The sequence below is a fragment of the Neltuma alba genome, unplaced genomic scaffold (assembly GCF_004799145.2).
Source record: "Neltuma alba isolate B1F8T4 unplaced genomic scaffold, ASM479914v2 tig00011672_pilon, whole genome shotgun sequence".
Taxonomy (NCBI): domain Eukaryota; kingdom Viridiplantae; phylum Streptophyta; class Magnoliopsida; order Fabales; family Fabaceae; genus Neltuma; species Neltuma alba.
In genome coordinates, this window is record NW_021636314.1 from 88556 (window position 1) to 112560 (window position 24005).

The 24005-nt window shown below is 33.9% G+C and overlaps 1 protein-coding gene, 2 long non-coding RNA genes and 1 pseudogene across 3 annotated transcripts; 1 reads left to right on the forward strand and 3 right to left on the reverse strand.

The window, feature by feature from the left end:
- Window positions 1-7550: 7550 nt before the first annotated feature.
- Window positions 7551-8853, forward strand: LOC114716492 (uncharacterized). Its single transcript, XR_003737646.1, has 3 exons — window positions 7551-7580; window positions 8169-8234; window positions 8821-8853. It is a non-coding gene; the product is annotated as an uncharacterized LOC114716492 (long non-coding RNA).
- Window positions 8854-13104: 4251 nt separating this feature from the next.
- On the reverse strand, window positions 13105-15031 carry LOC114716491 (uncharacterized). Its single transcript, XR_003737645.1, has 5 exons — window positions 14998-15031; window positions 14821-14892; window positions 14004-14075; window positions 13842-13907; window positions 13105-13182 (listed from the first exon to the last, which is right to left on the reverse strand). It is a non-coding gene; the product is annotated as an uncharacterized LOC114716491 (long non-coding RNA).
- A 90-nt stretch (window positions 15032-15121) lies between these two features.
- LOC114716490 (probable LRR receptor-like serine/threonine-protein kinase At1g56140) lies at window positions 15122-17691 on the reverse strand (the record flags this gene model as incomplete). The annotated part of the gene is made up of 5 exons (XM_028901485.1): window positions 15122-15212; window positions 16387-16458; window positions 16546-16617; window positions 17176-17247; window positions 17594-17691. Coding segments are annotated over 5 exons (390 nt in total), but the record flags the coding sequence as incomplete, so codon positions are not given.
- A 288-nt stretch (window positions 17692-17979) lies between these two features.
- On the reverse strand, window positions 17980-23528 carry LOC114716489 (probable LRR receptor-like serine/threonine-protein kinase At1g56130; annotated as a pseudogene).
- Between the last annotated feature and the right edge of the window lie 477 nt (window positions 23529-24005).

Here is a 24005-nt window from a genome sequence, read left to right on the forward strand (position 1 = left end):
TTCTCAAAAATTTTATATCGATACTAATGAGTGAAAATTTTTCATTTACCCACAAACAAGGGATGAAGTCACAAATAAAGAGATTAAACGTTTTGATGATACATTGCAAAGTAGAGGGTATGATATAAATAATAAAGGGAAGGAGAAAATGGGTAATAGTGCACCTTGATTTTATTTTTCAGATGTATTTCCAGTATTCTAATTCTATTTTCTCTATGCATCTAGCATCTTGGTGAGGTTTTTTCAGTTACATTTAGCACCCTAATCTTTAGAGTGATGGATGCACTAAATATAAGATTACGGTTCTTGATGCAACAAAAAAAGAAAAAAGATTAAGATGTTTGGTGCAACAAGCAAAAAAAAAAAAAACAAAGAGAGAGAGCAAGATGCTCCTGGCAAATAATATCATGGCACTACCCAATGCACTTTTATCCAAAAAGAAGATTGAAGACAGAATGCAGGAGCACAACCTCATTCTCTTCATCTCTTGTGGATATTATTCATAGGAATTGGGAACCAAAATGAGAACACCCATGATCAATCAATTCTCATCTACTTTCACCAAAAATGCAACGAAGGATGGGCTTAGAAGCATCTCCAAGTGATTTGGTTGCACCATTGACTGTGTTGCTAGCTGGGGATGAGTTATATATTGACTTGTACTTCATGTTGATCCTTAGTGGCCCAGCAATCATGAAGTTGCTCACATCATCAAATTTCCAGTCTGTCAAGTATCCAGGCTTTGCAGTTACAGTGCTTACTTTGATATCTCCAGACAGCATTGCCATGATGCGGGACATCGCCGGCCACAGCAATGGTGATGCTTGAGTGCACAGAAGATGTCACATCCTGAATTTTGGATCTAGAAGTACCAGAATTAGCCTGAATCCGGCAGGCTACCAGAACCTTTTTGGCAGAGATCCCAAAGGTTCCCTGAAGGGACAGAGGGATTCCCAGGGACTAAATTGCGAAGAGAAAGTTTTCTGGGACTGAGAAAAGAGGAAGATAGAGACTGCAGTGAAGTCTCGAGGCCCAGAAATGAGCAATAGAGATGAATGTAGGCCAAAAGATATGATGGAGGCCTCAAGAAGGTGAATTATGGGGCTAAGCCAAAGCAGGGGCAAAATTGTAATTTTATAAAGTTTCGGGCTAGTAAGGGTAAAAATAAAAATTATGTCCGAAAATCTCGGAAAAATCCTAGAAAATGGAAAATGGCAGGATAAGGCTTGAATAGCTTAGAAAATCCCAAAAAATAAGAATAAGGTTCAGAGGCCTGTCTGAGACTAAAAATGATGAAAATGCCCCTAGAAGGAATTGGTAAAATTCCCAGGATTTTACCTGATTTTGAATATTATTGAAAATAAATTATTTAAAGTACATGAAGGCCTCAGGTAATTGGAAGAAAATGGTAAACGATACTTGAGGAATTATTATAGATTTTAAAAATAATTCCGTCCTCAGAAAGCGAAGAAGTTGGCTTTAATGGAATTTAAAGCCTATTTATATACTATCCGGGGAAAGTCAAAGTCAAATGTCTAGAGGTTGATTTTTGACTTAAGAAGAATTAGAGGAATTCCCTGTGATGAATAAATAGTATTGGTACCTAGAGACAGATTCTCGGAGTCATAGACAGTTAGAAAGAATTCGGTCAAGTTCACTCCGAAATAAATATGATTAATTATTTAATTATTTTAATGGAAGAACAAGGGAAGAGCATCACTCTCTCTTTGGGCATATTATATAATGCCATGTGGATTTACTTGAGGTGAGAAAATGGTGCTAGAACATATCCCAGTGGTCCCCGAAAGTCAGGACTTGGAAAAGTACCTAATACGGTACAAAATGGAAAAATAGGTGGAGAAATACCTAAGGGCTATATTTTACCCGAATTTTATATTAATTTTCTCCCTATTTTAATGCCTTAATGATGAAGGAAAAGTGTGCGGTGGGATGAGTGACACGTGTACAGTTGGATGCAAGACACGTGTACGGCCAGATGCAAGACATATCTACAGTTGGATTGGGGACATGTGGCTTGATGATGTAAGCATGATGTCATCATGATGAGGTAAGTATGATATCATAGGACACTTGTCACCATAAGATCAAAAGAGAAAACGTTCCAGATCAAGCCACGTTCCAGATCAAGCCACGTATTTTTAAGATCAACAGTCCAGATTAAGTCTGCTGTTCTAAATACCCCCTCCCCTCCCTCTCATTTTGTCCAAGATCATGGAAATCTTGGGGAAGCTCTGGTAAAATGATTTCTAGAGAGAGAAAGAAGAGGGAGAAAGAAAGACCAAGTGGTCCCAAGCCAGATCAAGCTCTAAAAAAAGGTATGTGTACGTTTTTGATGTAGTTTTCACTACTCTTATTGTTGTTGAGCTTGGTTATGGATTTTAATGGTTTTGGGAGCTTGGAACCCTTGAGGGAGGTGCTGCACGAAATTGTTAAGTGTGAGGGGAGATGAAATTGATGTTAGATTAATATTCAATGGCTTGAAAGGAACACAAATCAAGTGGTTTTATGCTGAAATTGGTTGGATTTTATGATTGTGTAACTTGAGTACTGTTTCGGCCAGACCTAGTTCTTGTGCCTAGGATTGGATTTTGACGATTTTGATGCTTCCAATGTGTTTAAAATGAAAAATTGTGTAGGGATAAGATCAAAGAATGAAGTTGAAAGCATTGAAATCAAAGCATTATGGTTCAAGTGATTCATGAAACAAGCCCGCAGATTGAAAATTACACTAGGTTCGCAGGTTACTATTCACTAGTTAAATTCCAGATTATAGGTCCAACTTTAAAAAATCATAACTAATTACACAAGCCAACGTCATCATTATCATCACATACCAGCTATGGCACATTTACGACATTGGTATATAAAGTGTACAATATAATACAACAAATTTTCTCAATTGTTTTCCTCTTTCCTTGCTTCCACTTTATATATCCTTCGCTTGATCATAACACCTATTATGGTTGGTTAAGGGAGGGTGAGACTCAAGAGAATCTCAGTAGCAAGCAATAACCACCCAAACATACATGGGAAGCTTGGCATTCATAATATGTTTGCAACTTAACATTTATATAACATAATAACATGTTTGGAAATCATCATGCATTAGCCATAAAACACATAGGCCTATGACACATTTCAAACATATTCACAATCATGATGCATGAGTTCATATAATCATATAAACATAGAACATGTCATACATGCAAGCAAATACCAAGAACATAAGAGTAGAATAAAGTTTTGCTACCTTGGCTCTGATACCAAAAATGAAACATCCTACCTTTAACCTCTCAGAGTATGCATTTGGAAGCATTATGGTTCAAGCGATTCACGAAACAAGCCTGCAGATTGAAAATTGCACTAGATTCGCGGGTTACTATTCACTGGGTACTTTCTAGATTACAGGTCCAACTTTGAAAAATTATAACTAAATACACAAGCCAACATCATTATTATCATCACATACCAGCTATGGCATACTTACAACATACATTGGTATATAAAGTGTATAACATAATACAACAAATTTCCTCAATTGTTTCCTCTTTCCTTGCTTCCGCTCCATGTATCCTTCGCTTGGTCATATCACCTTGTGTCCTTATGCTTTCTTCTTACTCATTTTTGCTTCCCGACCATCTAGCTTTCAATCAACCACATCCAAACCATCTTTTGAATGTCTCAAGGTCCTAATCATAGCCACAAGGGTCAAATTACTTATTAGGACCAAGAACAATACGGAGAACTTAGGTCTTTAAATTGAAATTTTTGTGGCAAACTTCTGTTTTGGCCTAGAATCAGGGGAAGGACCTAGATTTTGATGAATCTAAGCTTATATTTGGATTCCGTGGGTAAAATTGTGTAGAATTGGCCTAAGAAAATAATTTTTACAAAGCTAAAACACTACATTATAAATTAAGAAAAAAGGATTAAGTTTAAAGACGCAAGTTCTCCATATTATGTAGTTCTTGGTCTTAATAAGTAATTTGACCCTTGTGGCTATGATTAGGACCTTGAGACATTCAAAAGATGGTTTGGATATAGTTGATTGAAAGCTAGATGGTTAGGAAGCAAAAGGGAGTAAGAAGAAGGCGTGAGGACACAAGGTGATATGACCAAGCGAAGGATACATGGAGTGGAAGCAAGGAAAGAAGAAACAATTGAGGAAATTTGTTGTATTATGTTATACACTTTATATACCAATGTATGTTGTAAGTGTACCATAGCTGGTATGTGATAATAATGATGATGTTGGCTTGTGTAATTAGTTATGATTTTTCAAAATTGGACCTGTAATATGGAATTTAACCAGTGAATAGTGACATGTAAACCTAGTGCAAATTTCAATCTACGAGCTTGTTTCGTGAATTGCTTGAACCATAACGCTTCCAAATGCGTACTCTGAGGGGTTAAAGGTATGATGTTTTAGAAGAGATATCCCTACAATTCTTTTTACTTCTTCCTCGTTGAAATCTTTTATAGTCTAGGATCCACCAATCCAATTATACAGTTGTTCTCATATAGCTGCCAAGTTTGTCGACCTAGAAATAACTGAAACTAGTTAAGCCAAGGCCCATAAACCATTAGAATAGACAAGCAGAATGCTTTTTCCTTTAAGCTGTTAAGGATAGAGTTTTCAAAAAATGGCAAGCTGAGAATCAAACGATGTCCTTACTCGTCAGCACTTTGAGTTAGAGATTGGACAAGATTCTCTATGTCAAGTGTCACTGCTAAAGAATATGGAATGAAGCGAAGGAAGGGTAATTTGGTGATGAGAACACATAAGAACTCATATAGAATAAAGGGAGCAATTCACAATCCCCATCAAGTGAGTTAAGTATTACTCAATTGATAGCGGATGCATTTAGACATGTTCCAATTAGTTGTCTAGGAATGTTTCACAATAGAGTATGATAACTGAAAAGGTTTCCAAAAACTGAATGGATCCTAATACTAAGAGGAAACACAAAGGTAGCACATACCCATTCAAGGAGATACATCCTCTCGCCTTCTAGGCTTGAATCAGAATTTAGCCTCCCACTAACAATCTCTAGGACCAAAATGCCAAAGGAAAACACATCTGCTTTCTCTGTAAGGTGCCCACGCATAGCATACTCAGAAGCAAGATATCCACTATTAAGAGTTTAACGAAACAAAAATATTCAAGTGTTAGCATAAACAAATAAAACATGCATACAATTTGTCTAACCTAAAAGAACAAGGAGTCTTGATGACTTATATTGTCCCAGCCACACGGGTGCTTATATAGGTCATTTTATCATCATATAATTTAGCCAAATAAAAATCAGATATTTTAGGGGTAATCTCATGATCAACGAGAATATTACTGGCCTTTACATCACGGTGCACAATGCGGAGCTGGGACTCTTCATGAAGATAAGTTAAACCTCTGGCTACACCCATACAGATATCATAGCGTGCGGGCCAATTGAGATTTAAACAATTTCCTGTAGCATGCAAGTGACATCCATACTAAAAATGGTAAACAACAAAAAGTAAAGGCAACTAAGCATTGAGACACATAAGCACCTTAACAAACATAAGCAGTAGGAAAAGGTAACATCATACCAAATAATGCTTGATCAAGACTCTTGTTTTCTAGATATTCATAGACAAGTAGTCTTTTATTTCCTTCAAGGCAATATCTATATAATTTAACAAGATTACGATGTTGCACAGCAGATATAGTTGCAATCTCAGCTATGAGCTAGCTCTTTCCTTGATGAGATGCTATGGATAGTTGTTTCATAGCAATTACTCCTCTATTATTAATTTTTCCCTAGTATAAACAGCGAAAGTGGTTATTCTATTGAATCAAGGCTTGTGTTGTGCTCTGATATTATAAATAAAATCTTTTTTCTTTACCATAATAAAGCCCTGTAAGTTTTTATTTATACAACCCTATAAATCCTATCAGTAACGTACATAATGAAGAGGCATACTACATGCAATTTATTGTCATCCCAAATCCCATCACAAAATATTCACCTTATAAATAGGTCCGAAGCCTCCCTCTCCTAGTTTCTTTCTAGGATTGAAGTCATCTGTAGCATTCTTTAACTTAGAATAGCTGAAAGTGTGTGGCTTTGTATCAATAGCTAAAAGCTCTCAAACTAAACACGAACAAGGTCATGAACAAAAAGAGAAACTGATAGGGTATAACTTGTTGCTATCCACATTTTCTCATAAATTTAGTAGATAAATTTGCACTACCAATTCACTAAGGGGGGAAAATTTTTTGCACTACCATGCCTACTTTGCCACAAATTAAAATGGAAGAGAAGAAATACGGTAATAGAAACGCTATGCTTCAACTTTCAAGTTGAATTGAACTCATGTTTTTTTCCAATCATATGGCTATGTTTAGTTGCAAAACCCACACAATGACAGAAAAATGCTTTGCTGAAAAACTGGCAAGTGTCTTATATTAAGGACAAACATAAATTAAGGTATGCCCAATTAGTTAATAGGTTGTTGCATTGACAATCAATGACTAATTTGAAAATGATAATAATATCTAATACCCATAATGAATAAATCAATTTTGAACTCTAAATTGTTGGAACGATTTTCAAAGGCGTGTCATTTTTAAAATTATCTCTACTTTTAAAGAGTGAACTTCAAGCAGAGACATGCATGTAGCTATGTTCAAGTCTCTCTTTTCCTCCACTATTCGCTCATTCTTATTTTTTCTTGCTATATAAACAATAATATTTTTTTGTCATGTTTTTTCTCCTCTAAATTTTATCCTCTTACTCCTTCTCTTCTATCTAAACCTATGGTTAATCTTTTGGTTACCTCTAGTTGCAAAGCCCATAATTGGATAAAAAAATGCCTTCATGAAATTGGAAGATGTCCTGTCAGGTGAAAGCTGACCCTTCAATGAAGCTCTATTGTGATAGTAAGGATGCTATAAATATGGCACTAAATCCTATCCAACATGACAGAACCAAGCATGTTGAAGTATATATACACTTTATCAAGGTAAGAGTCAAAGATGAAATTCTAGGCTTGTCCTATATCCCTACTAAAAAGAAAAATGCTGATATTCTTACCAAAGGACTACCTAAATGTAACATCTTGAGTTTTATCGGGTTTTAATAACCTCTTTTGGTTGATTTTGAGGATAGATTAGCGATTTAATATTGATCTTGGTGTTCGGGCAGGTTTGGCCGCGGCAAAGTTATAGGGACGCCGCGGCAAAGTTGTTCAGGTGAGCAAGGTTTCTCTCTTGGGAAGGTTTCGCCGCAGTGAAGGTAGGGGTATGCCGCGGCGAAGATTTTCTAGGTGAGCGAGAGTTTTCTCTCAGAAAGCTTTCGCCGCAGCGAAGATTGGAGTTCGCCGCAGCGAAGTTGGGTTTTCAGGCGAGTAATCCCTCTCGGGATTAGTTTGCCGCGGCGAAGGAGTCCGAATCTATATAGTCGCGGGAGGGGTTCAGTTGTGCGAAAATTAGAAAAATCTGAGGTAGAGAGAGAGGCTCTGCTAGGGTTTCGGTATTTTGGCTTGGAGGGGGCATTTCTAAGGATCTATTACCTCAAGTAAGTGATTTTAACCTCTAATCTACTTTCTTTCTTGGAGTTTCTGAAGATCTATGGTGAAACCCTAGAGTTTTCCAGGTTGTGATGAAATTGAGGTTTTTGACCGATTGTTTTGAGTTTAATTGATTGCTTTGGGTTAGTCTAAGTATTTAATCAGTGTAGTTTTCTTGGATTTAAAGAACTTGGAGTTTTTGAAGTTAGGGTTTATGAGATTGGGAGGTTTGTGATTGAGGATGACAATGTGGAGATTGATTTTGAGTTTTGTGATTTGGGTTATGATAAGGAGGGTTAAATTAGATGTTTAATCGGTTTATAATGTTGTTAGGACTTCAATTGTTCAAATGGGGTGATTGGGTATTGAATTCTTATAGTGGGTCCTTGAGGTTTGAATCCTAAATTGATATTTGGAGAGGAAATAAGGTTTCAATGGATTTTTATGACTTTGGAGTGTTGTTTTGATGGTTATACCCTTTGAGTTGGGTAGAGTTTGATTGGAGATAGGAATTTTGTGTCCCCAAATGTTGTTTTGGCCACATTATTAGTTTGAAAGCTAATACATGATGGTTGTGTGTTTGTGTGCTTGTGTAGACCGGTTGTGAGCCTTGTTGGTGCACGGACCGTATCGTTGGTTGTTATTCCTTGTTCAGGCGAGAGGTAACCACTTTCCAATCCTTAGTACATACTTCTGTGGTATTGTAAGTAGATTTATGTTTTGTGCTCTGAGTAACAATTATGTTCAAAGTGTATGTTGTATATAAAAAGAAAAACCGTCTTATGGGGTTTTGATTGATGATGAATGAATCTTGATTGTGAAAGATATGCCACTGAAAGAAGTTAATTATGAAATGTTCAATTACTATTTGATTATGGTTTGAGCATGATGCATGAATTGGGAATTGGTGAGAGTTTTTGATAGTTACTACCACGTGGTAAGGCCTCCATTAATGCATGACGTTTGGCTCAGTACGTCCCCCAGAGTGAGGGATAGGCCTTTTGGCTCCTTACATCCCCCATAGTGAGGGATAGGCCGGGTTCGGCTCTTGAAAATCCCCCAAAGTGAGGGATATGATTGATGGGAATTGCATCATTGCACTTGCATGAATTGTTGTGGCTATCATTTATAATATTACTTGTGAAATGCCCCACTTGACACCTCACGAGCACCTATTTAGTAGTACCTTGAATTGGAAAGATTGGTTACTGGGACGTTGTCTCACCTCGTGGTTTATAATGTTTTCAGGCGAAGGTTCCGGGCGTGTGCCATCGGGAAGAGACGCAGAGGCTTGAGCTTGGTTAGCTTTAGGCCTCTAGCCCTTGTGTATGTATGGCTAGTATATATTACCACATTTAGGACTCCTTTTGAATTATTTTGATTACTCGGCCTTGTTGTAAACAGGAGAGAATGTTATCTCCTTATTTTGGTTGGCCGGAGGCCATTTCTATTGCTTTGTGAAACTTTGATATACATGGTTGAAACTAAATGGGATGGGCTGATTTTGATGTCCTTTTGTTACCTGGGCCGGAGGCTCGGAGGCCCAATGGTTGTTAATGAATGATTTTAGTTGCATGCAACAAAGTTCGAGTTTGAACCGAGTTTAAATGTTAATTTCCAAAGTTATGCAATTTCTTTCTACTATGGTAGTTTGTTGTAACAGCTTTCCTTTTCTACCATAGTAGTAAATTTTACGACGAGTTGATAATATTTTTGAGGTTAAGGGTTTTACACTGAACATTTGTTAAAAGGGTTTATAAGCAACTTGGACATGATACATATATATAATCCAACTTAATTGGGAGTGTGGGTTGACCGATCCATTATTGTGAGAAGATATTAGCATTGATTAGGTATTATTTGATACACAAGATTCACAGGGATAAATATCAGGTAGCAATATGTTTTTTATTTTCTTTTTCTTTTCTTGCTATTACCTAGTATATTTTTGCTCATCCCTTGTGTATACATTTATGTATAGTTTAACTAAATAAACACATGTATTCTTATCACTAGAAACTAAAATATCCTAGCAATGAATTTTTTTTTTATCACAACCCCTAACATGAAGGCCTTTGGGTAAACATAGATGAAGGAGAAGCCCACCAGAATGTGCTAAAATTATTGAATTAAAAAAGTAGAGGTAGCAAGGGTTGGACTCTTGATCATTTCATGATCAAGCATTAAAGCCCAATAATAGCTTTAGTAATATCTATAACAGTTTTACATATGTACAATCGGGATTGAGTAATAGCAAAATCATGGCTTTGAGTAATAGGGTATTAGCCTTATTCTTGAAGAATAAATGTTTTAGACGGTGAAGAAGCTTTTCAAAATCTTCAAAACAACATGCAACAAACCTATAACTCTTGATTGACAACAACCAATAAAAGGACAAAAAGGAATCAAGAGTCACATTATTTTGCCCCCAAAAAAAAAGTGATATTCAGTAAGCTTCAACTAGCCAAATATGCCCGTGTGTTTTGTGTGTCATCATTAAATAAAAGGCAGAAGAATCACCTGCTATTTGAACCATCTATTGTCAGGTCGTTAGCAGCCAAGTTTCTGTATTCCAGACAGCATAAAAATAGCTGTGTTAGTTTCACCATAATATATAAGCAAGCAAATATTTAAAATGGATATTAATTTATGCAACATAGAAAGATGGTGGCATGGTGACATGAAAACATCAACTAAACTTTAATTTGCTTTAATGGTGATAATGAGACATGATGATTTTAGTATGTTAGGAAAAAATTATGGAGAGAATAAAAATTGCTATGACTATACCGTTAATGAGTGCAAACACCAAAAGTACTATATGATAACAAATTTCTAACATAAATTTGATTAATAATGTAATATTATGGCACGTCCACATATTAAAAAATCTCATAGTATAGTGACTTTCTCTGTCTCTTTTTTTATCATGCTATATTTCCTCTTTTTTTGGTGACCTATTTTACTTCTTTGATTTTCAAGAATATATTTTTGTTATTTAGCAACATTGTAACAGTAAGCAGTATCCTATTAAGTGAGGTCAATTACATAAATCTTAGAATGTCCTTTTGCTCTATCAATAACCATCTCTTCTAACATATCGTTCATCAAGATATCTCATTTAATCACTTTCTTGATGTCCTTTTATGTCTCTCCATAAGCCTTAAGACAATTTACTCCACTTTTCTTATTGGTACTTTTGTTGGCCTTCTTCGGACATAGTCATAAATTTTTTCTATAATTCTCCTTGATAGATGCTGCACCAGCTTTTTTCTCACACACAGTTATTAAGGATCTTATCTTTCCTTTTATGACCGGATATGATCTAGGGATAGATCTAGAAGCTAGCATGTGGGGGCCAAAAATGGAAATTTTCATGAAGGGGGAAGAATTAATTTCAACATTTTTTACAGGGAAAAGTAAGCACATTTGTAAGAAAATTTTGTAGCTTTCTGAGGGGATCTCTACTTGCCTCCTTGCATATGCGTGATGCATATCTATTTCAACATCTTTATCTTTGCAACCTCAATTCTTAGCTCTCATCCCTTTAACATCTAACATTCACTTATAACATCATTGGTCTTGTACAATTTTGGCAAAACTTCTAATTTCTCTTTAAGCTTTGTGGGTGTGCAAATGGGAAGAAGATTTATTTCTTGTATATCTAAATAGGAATAGTACAAAATATATACACCCAAGGGCAATAACGAAGAGCCCAGGAAATCTGGAATACCATAAATGGAATAAACTGGATCCTAAATAAGCTACTATAACTATGGGTATTTACATCACAATAAAAGGCAAATACTCTGATGTTAATGACAAGATTTCCACAATAAGTATTTGACAGCCACAAATTATTTATGATGTCTTCTTCCATTTCAACCACCTAACCTAACTGGTACCTCATGCGTAACATCCACCAATTTTACCATCATCTTGTAATATAAATCCCGGATACCTAAACTTGAAACTTGTGGTACAATTTGATCACCAATTTTTATCTCTAAATCATTCCTAACTTGCTTCTTATCAAATTTGTAATGCATATATTCCGTCTTAGTTCTAAAGTGAAAACCCTTCAATTTCAACGTTCATCTCTAAAACTCCATTAACCTCTTCTTGTGAACCCTCTTAGGAAGTTATCATATGCAAATAACAGTACTTGGTGATTTTCTCTTGTATGTTCTCAGTCATAACATTGTAACCAAGTCAAACCATTAAGGACTCAAGAAGGATCATTGATGCAAACCAATGCTTACAAGGAAGTCTTCTATCTTAACTGTATCCATTCTTCTTTTCAAAATGGCAGATGAATTAGATTTGATATCCATGCTTTATGAATGCCATTTTTCAACTTCTTCAAGATTTTCTGGCCCATGTTCCCTTAATATAGTTTGTAACCATAGTGAAAGAAGATGTAGGAATGGGAAGCAAATTTCTGGGGAAAAGATAGTTTCTGAAGCTGTTTCGATCTTGTTATAAATGAGTGGGAAGTTATTTTCTTTTTTACTGTAACCTTTTGAGAGTTGGGGTTTGTGAATCAAAGAACCAGATTGCAAATTTTTCCTTGAGAAGAAAACCTTTTTTTGGTTTGTGAATCAAAGAACCAGATTGGACAGTGGAGGGGTGCTCCCTTGAGGAGGAGGAGATGACAATGGAAATTTATTTTTTGTTTTGTTTTTTGATGATGTGGCACAATATCCTACATGGAAAAAAAATAACATCCTACATGGCAAAGCCACATCAGCAAAAGAGGGTCAATAAAAGTTAACCATTTGGATTTGTTAAGGCAGATCAACATTACTTGATTTTTACACTTCTGAGGCGACATTGATAAAAAAAAAAACCTTAATTCCTAATACCCATTAACTCTTTCATGAAAACTTTGGGGGAAAAATGACTTTTAAGCCCATCCTAATTCTACCACTAAGTCTCCTTATCTCACTAAACGAGACCTTTTGATTCTTTTAAAATTGGTTTAACAACCTTCTGAAACTTCTCAGCCTTTTTCTTCCACGATATTAGCATTTCCGTGCAACTTCTTAAACCCTTCTCTTAAGAGTTCTCTTGAAAATTATCCGCTTCTAAAAGAGTTCTCTATTATAGACTGTGTTGGCATAAATTCAAATTATTTCTTTGAAATAATAGTTTTGTTTCCTAATACAAGCTCAATAATTTTTCCTATAGTTTCATTATCTAGCTCATGAGTTTTATACAATAGTAGTTTACCCAATTTTGGACATCAACATTATTCTCGTATAGCACAATTAAAGTCAACAAAATCTGGGTCTTTTGTTTTGCTTTTTATTGTTGCATTATTCATGGTCATAAGAGATATACCTCTTGCCTCCTCCTATCTCTGTCTTCTTTTATGAATGAAATACAAAACTTTAACGAATAAATATACTAAATCTATAGTAAATATAATTTGAACATAAAGAACTGCATATTTTAAGTTGCAAAGAGGGCTTGACAGTTAAAGACTTAAAATGAAGCAAGAAATTTTCAAAACTATCAAAAGAAACAATGCCAAGTTATTTATAGTTGTAAATTTTTTTGGTTTACCCAAGAGGGAGGCTCCCTGATAGATTGTTGTAGGACAAGTCTCTGTATGCATTCATCCAAGTCGTTCAAGTAAATACCATATATATGACAAGCAATACATTAAAGAATTTAGCATTTAATTACAATTAGTGATGTATCAGTAGCATAAAAATGACATGATTTCACCAACTTCTATTTTCACAAGTATCATGGTAATGAACCTGTAGGTCTCAATCTTATAGATATATGGATATAGAACTAGCATATTAGAATGTGGTGTGCCAAAAGATACAAAGCCACCCTCTAAGTTTAAAAAAAATGCTTGAATTTAGAAATACAGCTAGGATATAAGATCCACTAAGCATGCATATATAATAATATTAATATAGTTGCACACAAACATGTAAACAATAACCCCCTAGTTCTTAATATAACAGCTACTTAGTTAATTTGAAAAGATTAAGAAGATAAATTAGTTAATTATGACATGATCTCCCCAAAATACTGTTGAACAACATTAGATTATATCATTTTGTAAGTTAGGTAAATTAACTTGAGGAACAATGATAAATATGTTAAATAAAGTAAATTAAGGTTATATATTTAGAACAAAGTCTAACCCCTTACCAGCTCTTGTATAAGGAACTGAAGGTAATATATATTATACTCCATTCTTAATGCACTGCAATGCTGTAGAGCTCGAATATGTCAAAAATACATACATGTTAAGAAGTGTTGGGCTTATCTAAGTAGGGATTATGCCACTAAGTTTATTATTTCCAAGAAACCTGATATTAGAGAAAAACAAATCATGCTTTAGTCCAATCACGAAAGCATGTCAGGAAATCCATAATTCAATTACTTAGGCACAACATATATATTACAAGTGTGTTAGTGAACTCAGAACGAAAAGTGATCCCAGAATCTATCCTATGATGTTATTGAAGCTCAGATCCCTGCAAGAACTAGCATATAATCATCTGGATTTGGAACACAAAAACAACTCAAGACCATTGGTTTCTTTCCCCATTGAAATAATAATAATGGGTATGAAAGATAAGATGAATAGTTGGCTCCAAACATTTTCTACCACATAAAGCACATAATATTGAAGAGAATAAAAAAGAAATGGATTATAGAAAATTAGTGAAGAACCCATGTTAATGCCGCTAATCTCGAGCCGACTCCCAGCAGCAAAGACATTGAGCTCTAATCACAAATCACTCAGCTTGAAGAACATTTCAATTAGAAAGAATTAGCATTGGGGCCTGTCCTATAGTTAATCATTCTATCTATTGTCCAAAAAATAAAGTATTTATTCAGGTTCAAGATATCCAATGGAAACCACATTCTCATTTGCTTTCTTCTGGGAAACAAGTTGAAGAAAAATCACAGTCTGTGCTTTTGTTCTTTTTATTACATTATTGCCATGGGCCATTATTTGAGACCATGGCTACACACCTGCCAATAGAATCACATAAAGGAAGAGCATTAAGAGAAATAAATTTTCATAAAAATGTGACATGATTAAGAAACTAAGAAATGGAATAATAGGTTGACTGGATCCCTTGAAATTCCACCTTTGATTTCTAGGGAAGCATGGCTTAGGGCTAGTATTTGCTAACCTATACCTCTACACAAATTAAGATATATGGACAGTTTATACATATTTAAAGAATTACATGAACAAGTAATACTCACAGTTGGATCAATTTTAGAAATTCACCAATATTGGATAGAATTGAATCAGAAATATTGTTATATCTCAATACTCTGCAAAATTTTTAACCAAATCGTTACAATAATACTAGGGAAGAAATATATCTTGATAGCAGGTAGACAATGAATTATTAGGGGAGTCATTGCCTTCCAACTTACAAGACACTCAAAGACTTCATATTCCTTATGAATGCTAATGAGGAGCTCCTATTAGATATTTCACTTATTCTCCGGCATAAGCATTATAATTAGCTCATAACAATTTGTAGAAGTGCATGCAAGTAAATAGCTATGGCATTTACAACTCTGCAAGAGAAGTCAGATTGCTAAATGATGATGGTATTGGGCCTTCAAAAGAATTACCCTGAAACCTCCTATCAAAAAATACAGCAATTCTATTCAGTGAGCACAAACTTCTGGAACAGAATTCAAAATAAGTATTTGCATGACAATTTTTTTTTTTGCACACAAGTTTTCATAATTAGGAAAGGAATTCATTGATGAGAAAAGAAATCGATCCATTTACACAAGTAGCCGTAGAAAAAACTATATTTTATTTAAAGACTTGTGAACTCAGAAGTGCTTTCTGATCCCTTTATAAACTGTTCGGGACCAAGATAAAACAGTAGAAAAACAATGCTGAAACTAATATTGATTATGGAAAACACTTGGCTACAATACAAGATATCAATCGTTCAGCTCACATATAGCGAACAACACAGAACACTCAACCCACTAACACACTAAACTACAGATAAAAATGATGAGAACGACTCTCTTCCTCCACCCCTAACCTAGCTTTCAAGAGCCCTGTAGTCTCCTCACTACACTTTGAATACAAAACAAGTCCTACTCCTCCCATGAACCACTCATGGCTAATATAAGGCCAAAAAGTGAGTCTTCCCAAATAGTAGGAAGCTTTAGGTCAATGCCCTGGACATTCAAAAAGTGGCTTTCCTCTTTCTTGTATCTTCCTAGTTTTATTTTTAAGTTTTGACCAGTAAAAGCAACTCTATCATAAACCCACTAGGGGAAAAGCCTCAAATTGATCACAAGAAGACTGTGAAGTAATTATCTCCAAATATAAGAAAGTAGAGACTTCTAATTAAAGCTTCTCAAATTTCATTCTAACCAAAGTCATTATTGATCCTTGAATAAAACTAAGTACATGATGGGTATATATAAGCAAAAGACCTAAGCTAATAGGCTAACTATAAAATCATATCTAATCCCAACATCTTAGATTTATTCTTCTAAGATAGATAGGATATGGTAAGATATCAATATAGGATAAAATATACATACCCAATCCTAGGATATACATAACTAAATAAATAACAACACATAATATAAAATGAACATATAAATATTGATTAATATTAAACTTGTGCTTTCTCAACAATTAAATTCCTTGAAATGACGCACACAGTTAAAGGACTTCATGCAAATTAGCTAGATAAACTCAATACTCATTAAACATCAAACAGTCTATTCAAAATTCCCTATGCCACTTTAGAATGTTTAACAGTATTAGTAATATTGTCTTACAAGACTGTAAGCTTAAACCAATTTCCTATGAAGTCCGGTATCCTGCTTGTGAGTTCCATGTCTGAAGCCCATCTGGACAAAAGGAAAACTTTTAAAGTGATGTCATTTTTAATGTTATAACTACCATATGACATACAAGAAAAAATAACAATTTCTTACACTGTCGCTAGGTTTTTAAGATTAGCAAAAGTGGGAGGAATCTGACCACTTAGTCCTGAACTATCTAAATAGCTGCATAGAAATTTTCATTGAAATTTACATCATCTACTGATCAATCAATAAATTGACATAATCCAAAACAGATTGAAGAATTGTAACTTTTTGGGTATCTAAGGACCCTCACTACACTGACGTGAAATATTCTTAGACATGTTGCCAATGCTACTATCAAATATATTTGAAATGTAGAATATAAATTCCAAACATGGGAAGAAGGATTCACTATATTTTTTATTGAAAATAATATGAAAAATACATATTTGAGAAGCAAAATATCATGCAAGTTGTTCATGTCCATTATTTTTACTATAACCTGTAAGTCTCAAACATAATAAGTATTTCTTGAAAATTGCCAGAAAAATATTCGCCAGCAAGCAGCTACATATATTCTATAGAATAATCAAACATAAATTAAACACATAAAAGTCATCTCAAAGATTAAAATTTACGGAGCTGAGGCTGTTTATCTCTTATAAGCTCATCATTAGAAATAGAACCCCATTCCCAATATGGGACTTTTTCAATTTTATCATAACAAAAACTATAGGTGCAGAGTGCAGCGGAGCTTACAGTTGTTCCCACTTCACAAGTTTCCCTAGTTCAGATGGGATAGAACAATAGAAGTTGTTGGATCCAAGAGCCCTGCAAAATTAACAAATAATTAAGTGGATCGATAGTATCACCAAGGTATATGTGTCACAACATCATAATCCTAATAAAACATAATGGTCTTTAATTAAGCTACACAATTATTCAAGGTCTTTCATTATCAATTCCATGCATTAAAAAGCCCGTTGAAAAATAAAAAAACAAAAAGCAAAGAAAAAATATCACCTCTGAATAATATGATACAATTAGAATATATGAAAAAGCACCAAAATGTCAAAGTTGCCAGATTGATCATCCGCAGAAACAGAGAAACAAAATGAAAATGAGATGCGGGGGGAAAAAAAGGGGAAATTGCTTCAAGGGGAAGTAGATGACTTACAATAATGTTAGCTCAATAAGGTTTCCCAATTCCTTGGGAAGCTTCCCTGACAAGGAATTGATGCCGAAGCTCTTAATTAGGATAAATATATGATAAAGTTAGTTCCTGAATATTTATCATAAGGCACAATAAGCAAAACAAAATTCTCTCCATTCAAGATGGAAAAAAAATTATCCATTTTGAATAGATCCTACGATCATATCAAACTGAATGTTGTATTTTTTTTTGGCCATTTAAAATAAACAAAACTGTTACTAAGATATTTGAACTATCCAAATCAACTGAACAGTATAGATTTGTTCGAAATGACCATCTTTTTCCCAAAAGAAATTGAGAGGATCTTGAGATACAAGAGGCATTTATAACTTCTAGCTAATCTGCCTTACAGGTACTACATATGAGTTAGATTTCCAATGGCTGGAGGCAGGAACCCGTCAAATAATTCTGTTCGAGTTTCCTGGTTGCAATTGGAGGAAACTTTAGCATGCTAAGAAAGGCAGGAAAATTAACAAGAAAAAGAATCCATGGATTTAATATATATATATATATATCAAAACCCTTTCCAGGATTTTTGGCAAGAAATTTCAGTAAATTGAAAAACTGAGGAGTTAAAAGGCATACGAATTGGTGAGGTGAGTCAGAGTCCAGAGCTCCTCTGGGATTTCCCCAGCAACATCCAATGCATAAACCTTCCTACCACAAAAAAAAAAAAAAAAAAAAAGCCAGAAACTAGCGGGAATAGTCCAAGATCAAGATCAACAATCCATAAAACAGAACAAGATCAATAAATCAAGTCACGAGAAGATTGAAAGTCTACAGTGTAGTAATGTGACAAATGCCATTAGGACAGTCGCATTTGATAAATGGATTGAAGGCTTCGATATCGATAGTGCTATCAATGGCTCGACCGCTGCATAGTTCACCGCTTATATTCCATACATCTACTGGTGCCAATTTTCTCCATTTGTTGAAGATTGAATTCGAAGTTCTCGCTGCATAAACATTCATAGATGCAATAGAATTTCCCGCTAAGTTTGTGAGTATTGAAATATTTTTACTAGCTACTACCTTGTCCTAATTAAAAGAGCTAGGTGACTAATTTGAAGAAACTCAAGAAAGAAATTAAGTTAGTTATTTGTAATAAATAAGTGGTATCTTTCTTAAAATATCATTAAGTGCATTAGCTAGAACTACTATTGTTAGAAAGATTATCTTGAGAAAAAATACATAAATATGAGAGACAAAATGGATTAGGGTCTTATATTTAGGAACAAAATAAAAGTCAAATAATGTCTTATATTAAGAATCGGATGTAGTATTTAGGAAGAACTTGTGAGTGGTGAAAGATTTTTACTTAGTGTAAAAAAGGGGAGCAATCCCAATTAAAAACTAATGTTGACAGAGTGATATTGTTCTGTTATTAAAAAGGGACATTAACAGGTCCCAAAAAAAAAAAAAGATAATAAGGGACATTAAAAAAAATTCCAAATATCTTTGGAAAAATGACAAACAAAGACCCTCGAATTATCAAAATTATGCAGAGGTCACTTGAATAAGCAAAATTACCATGAAGGACCCAGTCTCATATTGTAAATATAAAATCTTGGTGAAATATCTGAAATGCCCCTCAACGAAGTTGTGATTTGGTCTACTAAAGTTGTCATTCACTAAAGTAAACTTGTTATTTCCCATAATCAACTTATCATTTAGTATACCTTCAACCAAGTTGTGATTTTGTCTACTGAAATTGTCATTACTAAAGTGAACTTGTCATTTCCTATAGTCAACTTATCATTTGGCTGGGGGTATTTCAAACATGTCACCAAGATTTCATATTTACAATATGGGACTGGGTCCTTCATGGTAATTTTACTTATTCAGATGACCTTTGCATAATTTTGGTAATTCAAGGAGTCTTGATTTGTGATTTTCCCAATATCTTTAGGCTTTTTGTAAAAATTTCTAAAACAAAAATTAATCTTAACCCAAAATAATAAGGAAGATATAATTTGAAAAATGAATAAGTTTATACTTCCTCCTTCAAAATTAGAAAATATTTTTTCTGAGATGTGATGTTTAAAAATACAAAGTATTTTTATTTTTCAAGATATAATTAATAAGGTTTTTCTAAAAATATTTTTAATTGAAGTTTGATGACCAAGACTTTTCTAGTTTAGAGATACTCTATTAAATAAGAATGAAGATAAAAAGAATGGATAGTTTTAAAGGTGATTAGAATTTGAAAAAATTGAGAATAAAACCCTTGTTAAAAATTTAATTTGCAAATGGTTTCTAAGATGATGAATTGCATAAGAAAAATTAAATTGCATAAATGGATGATAGTTTGCACAAAGTACTGTTTGAACATAAGAGACTAACTCACATATATGGAAGATGATGAACGCAAGAGATGTTTAGTTGCACAAATAAAAATTGAGTTGCATACCACACAAGTTGTACATCGCATAAGAAAAAATAATTGCACACTAAAGAAGATAAATTGCACGCCATGGTTGAGCTACAAAAAGTGCTTATGTACCATTTGCCAACTAAATTCCCAATGAGAGTTTTATCTCCAATTTTCCCAAAAAATTTACTAATAATAAGTTATATAAATTATTATATGTATCCATAATTATAAGGGAAATTCTCCAAAAATACATGTTGATTTTCAAAATTTCAATATTGATGAATTGACAAAATTGTCCTATTTCTTTTTTTTTTTTAAAGGACACTAAGTTATCCTCACAAGTAAATCCAACCCCAACGGCCACCCTATCACTGACAAACCTAGAGTTCCTATGGTCGCCAGCGATCAGAGCTCTGGCAACTACTACCTCTGGTCTTTAATATAAGACCTTATTTGACTTTTATTTTAGTCTTAAATATAAGACCCCAATCTATTTTGTCTTTCATATTTATATTTTTTTTCCAAAGTGGTCCTTCTAACAATGATAGTCCTAGCCAATACACTTGATTAGCAAGGATATTTTAAGAAAGATAACACATATTTATTACAAATAACTAACTTAACTTCTTTCTTTAATCTCCTCAAATTAATCAACTAGATCTTATAATTAGAATTAGAGGTAGTATTTACTACACTTCCAATCAATCACATCAACAACACTTGTAACCAGTTTCACCACTTTATTAATGCCACTTACAAATATATATATATATTACAATTTCAACACTAGGAAAAAAAAACGAGAGGGCCCTATTATAAATCATTTACTACACTAGCAATGACATTGACAACAGTGCTAATGAATTTCACAGCTTCATCAACATAGTTTATAATATTTTTTTAAAAATTTCAACAACTGGGAAAATATAATTAAAAGAATTATGTTTTAAATCTTTTATTGCACTTATAGTGTATTAACAACATTTGTAATGAGTTTCACCACCTCATTAACGTTGTTTACAACAACTTTTTTACAAGTACGTATTTGGAAAAATACAAGTAAGAGGTGTTGGTGACAACACTATAAACCAAATAGTTTGAGTCACATCCCAAAGGCATTGTCTTTAGTCCTTACGGCAACCCCTTTATACATTAAGAAGAAGTACATCTCAGAATTAAACAAACCCACTATAAAAATATTTTTAAATTTTCATGAAAAATATTTTGCAAAAGGTGCCAAATCCATGTTTAACCCATGTGCACAGAGCAAATCATTAGTTTTTAACAGCATTTCCCTCTTAGTGTCTTGTTGTTGTGTTCATGAGGCTCACCCATACTTTCTGCCCATTTACGCCCCCCAGTCATTTGATTTCTTATATATTTTCTTGGTTCCCCTCTCACTAAAGGGCTGTTTGGTGTGAGAAAAATGGTGGGGAAGGAAGAAAAGCAAAAATTTTAATGAGATCGTTTTAAAAAATTAAAAAAGTGGAATTAAAATTTTCGAATCAATTTTTTTCCTTTTATCTCATATTTTCATTTTATCAAAATTTTATAACGCCAATTCTTTAATTTCTTAAAACGAGTTTATTAAAATTTTTTCCCTTCCCCTCATACCAAATGGACCCTAAAGTAATGTGGGATTTTATTTGACACACCCATACACTGTACAAGTTATAACAAGAGGGTCATGTTTTAAATTGTCTGTTAGGCTTCCAGCATTGACAATGCTTTTACCACAAGCAACGCTCTTACCAAGTTACTACACCCTCTTACTTGCAACAAGGCTTTTCTTTTCTTTTTCTTTTTTTAATAAGAGGTGAAATTGTAAAAACACTACCATTTTAAAATCCTTTTTGGCTGTGGGGATTGATTTGAGATTTTTGAAAATGGAGTGAGTTTTAGGAATTTTGAAGTTCAAGTTATTTGTTGGAATTTTTCCTAATTACAAGTACACTTATATATACGTATATATGTATGTATTTATATCCAAAATTATATTTTATAATTATGTTTATAATATATATATACACACACAAAATAATAATTATAAATATTTTAAATAAAATATAATTACGAATATTTGGTGCAGGTCCTTCTACCTTCATCTACTCTTGTAACTTTTTTCCTTTATGAGCAAGTGACATTATAACTATTAAACTCTAAAAAGCGAAACCATCCTAAATCTATAAATGAGCTGCTGAATATCCCAAATAATTGGCTCGTACTTCAGCGGTTCCTTGTTTTCCTACGAGGAGTATCGCAACATATGTAGATTGTAGGCCAAAAGTGACTGGGCACTGAGAGGGAAGGTGGATTTCAGAAGAACTAGGAAACACCCCATACCTTCGATGCCTGGATTTGTCCAAAAATATGCTGAAAGGGTGCTTATGTAGTTCTATGGCTGGATTGGGTCGAGGTCTCAAGGAAGAATGGACCACGTAACAGGAAAGATGGATAATTTAGAAATATTGAAAATAATTATGGGCGTATTAGTCAAGATAGGATAGAATATCACCTCTTATGCTCCAAATCCTCCCAATCAGTCACGAAGGGAAAAATGTTCCTGCTCTCCTCAAAATTTACTCATTGTTTAGTTGGAGGTTTTTTTAGGGGATGGAAGGAAGGGTGGGGATGAGAAAAGTGTGTTTGGTTGGGAAAGATAGAAGGAAGAAGAGGAAAGAAATTTTGTTCTTTATTAAGCAACCAAGCAAGAGGAGTTCTTTCCCCTTCCCTCCAACTCCGAGATTGGACTGACATAATCGTTTCTTTTTCTTTCTTCTTTGGAGCATCCAGGCTCCTCGTCACCATGGATTCCCCCAACCCCCCGGGGGGATTCTCTTCTTACCTATGGTCATGTACTCTCTGCATTATATTAAAATTTTTTTTTTTGGGCATAAAATCAGAAGGTTTATTCTTCTTCTGCATCTAATACTTTCCTCGTAATTGGCCTCTTCCTTGGTTTTTGAGCATCTGTGCAAACGGCCAAAGCATCTGGGTTCTTTAACCCTTCAGTTCCTAATCGATTTCGGGTTCAATCTGCCATAGGCATTAATTGACATGGGGTTCTCTCTTTTCAACGAATCTCCAAAATATAGATTTGCGTGCGAGTGTATGCAATATTGTTCAGTTATTTAAGGGGGGAAAAAGGCACTGGGCTCTTTATTTTTAATTTTTTTATCAACAAGAGACATCCTATGAAATATGGAGTTATTTTTATAATCATTAATGTTAATTATATTTAAATCATCTTATCATGAGAACGAAGCGCATAAAAATAAAATGAACTTCTTTTTGTTTGAAAATCAGAAAACTTTCTATATATCAGATCAGAGAGAGGGGCATAAATACCTTCAGAAGGATCGGTAGCAGGGTTTTGATCTTGTGATGATACAGCAACTAAGCAGCTGAAGAACACACTAATAGCAGAAGCAATTGCAAAGGCCATCACTGGCGAAGAAGAAGAAAAGGAAGCCATATGAAGCTGATCGATGATGCCAATGAAACTAAAAATGAATATGTGGGTGTGTGGCTTATTTCATGCAGGATTTTTGCAGCATGCTGAGCCATACATGCATGTATATGAGATAAAAATATAACATATGCTATGCATGCACCATACATTCTATCTTCTCAACAATCCACTCGATAATTAATACTCCTCCTATCTCTAATACAGGACCTAATCGTTCTGTTGATCTTAGTTCTAAATATATGATTTTTTTAATATTTATCAATCTTTTCTAAATTATTTCTATTGATATTCCTTCAACTATAATCAAGTAGAGAAGGGAGGATATTAAGAAAGAAGATTATAGTGTTGTAAAAAAATATGTCATATTTCTTATAATTAATTAACTTACCTAGCTTTCTTAATCTAGTTAAATTAGTTAAATAGATTTTATATTAATGATCAGATGAGTATATTTAGAAAATCATTATTTGCAAGAGTTTTTTTTTTTTTGGGGTTTAAGTACCGAACCTTACACTGGATTAATAAAAGCG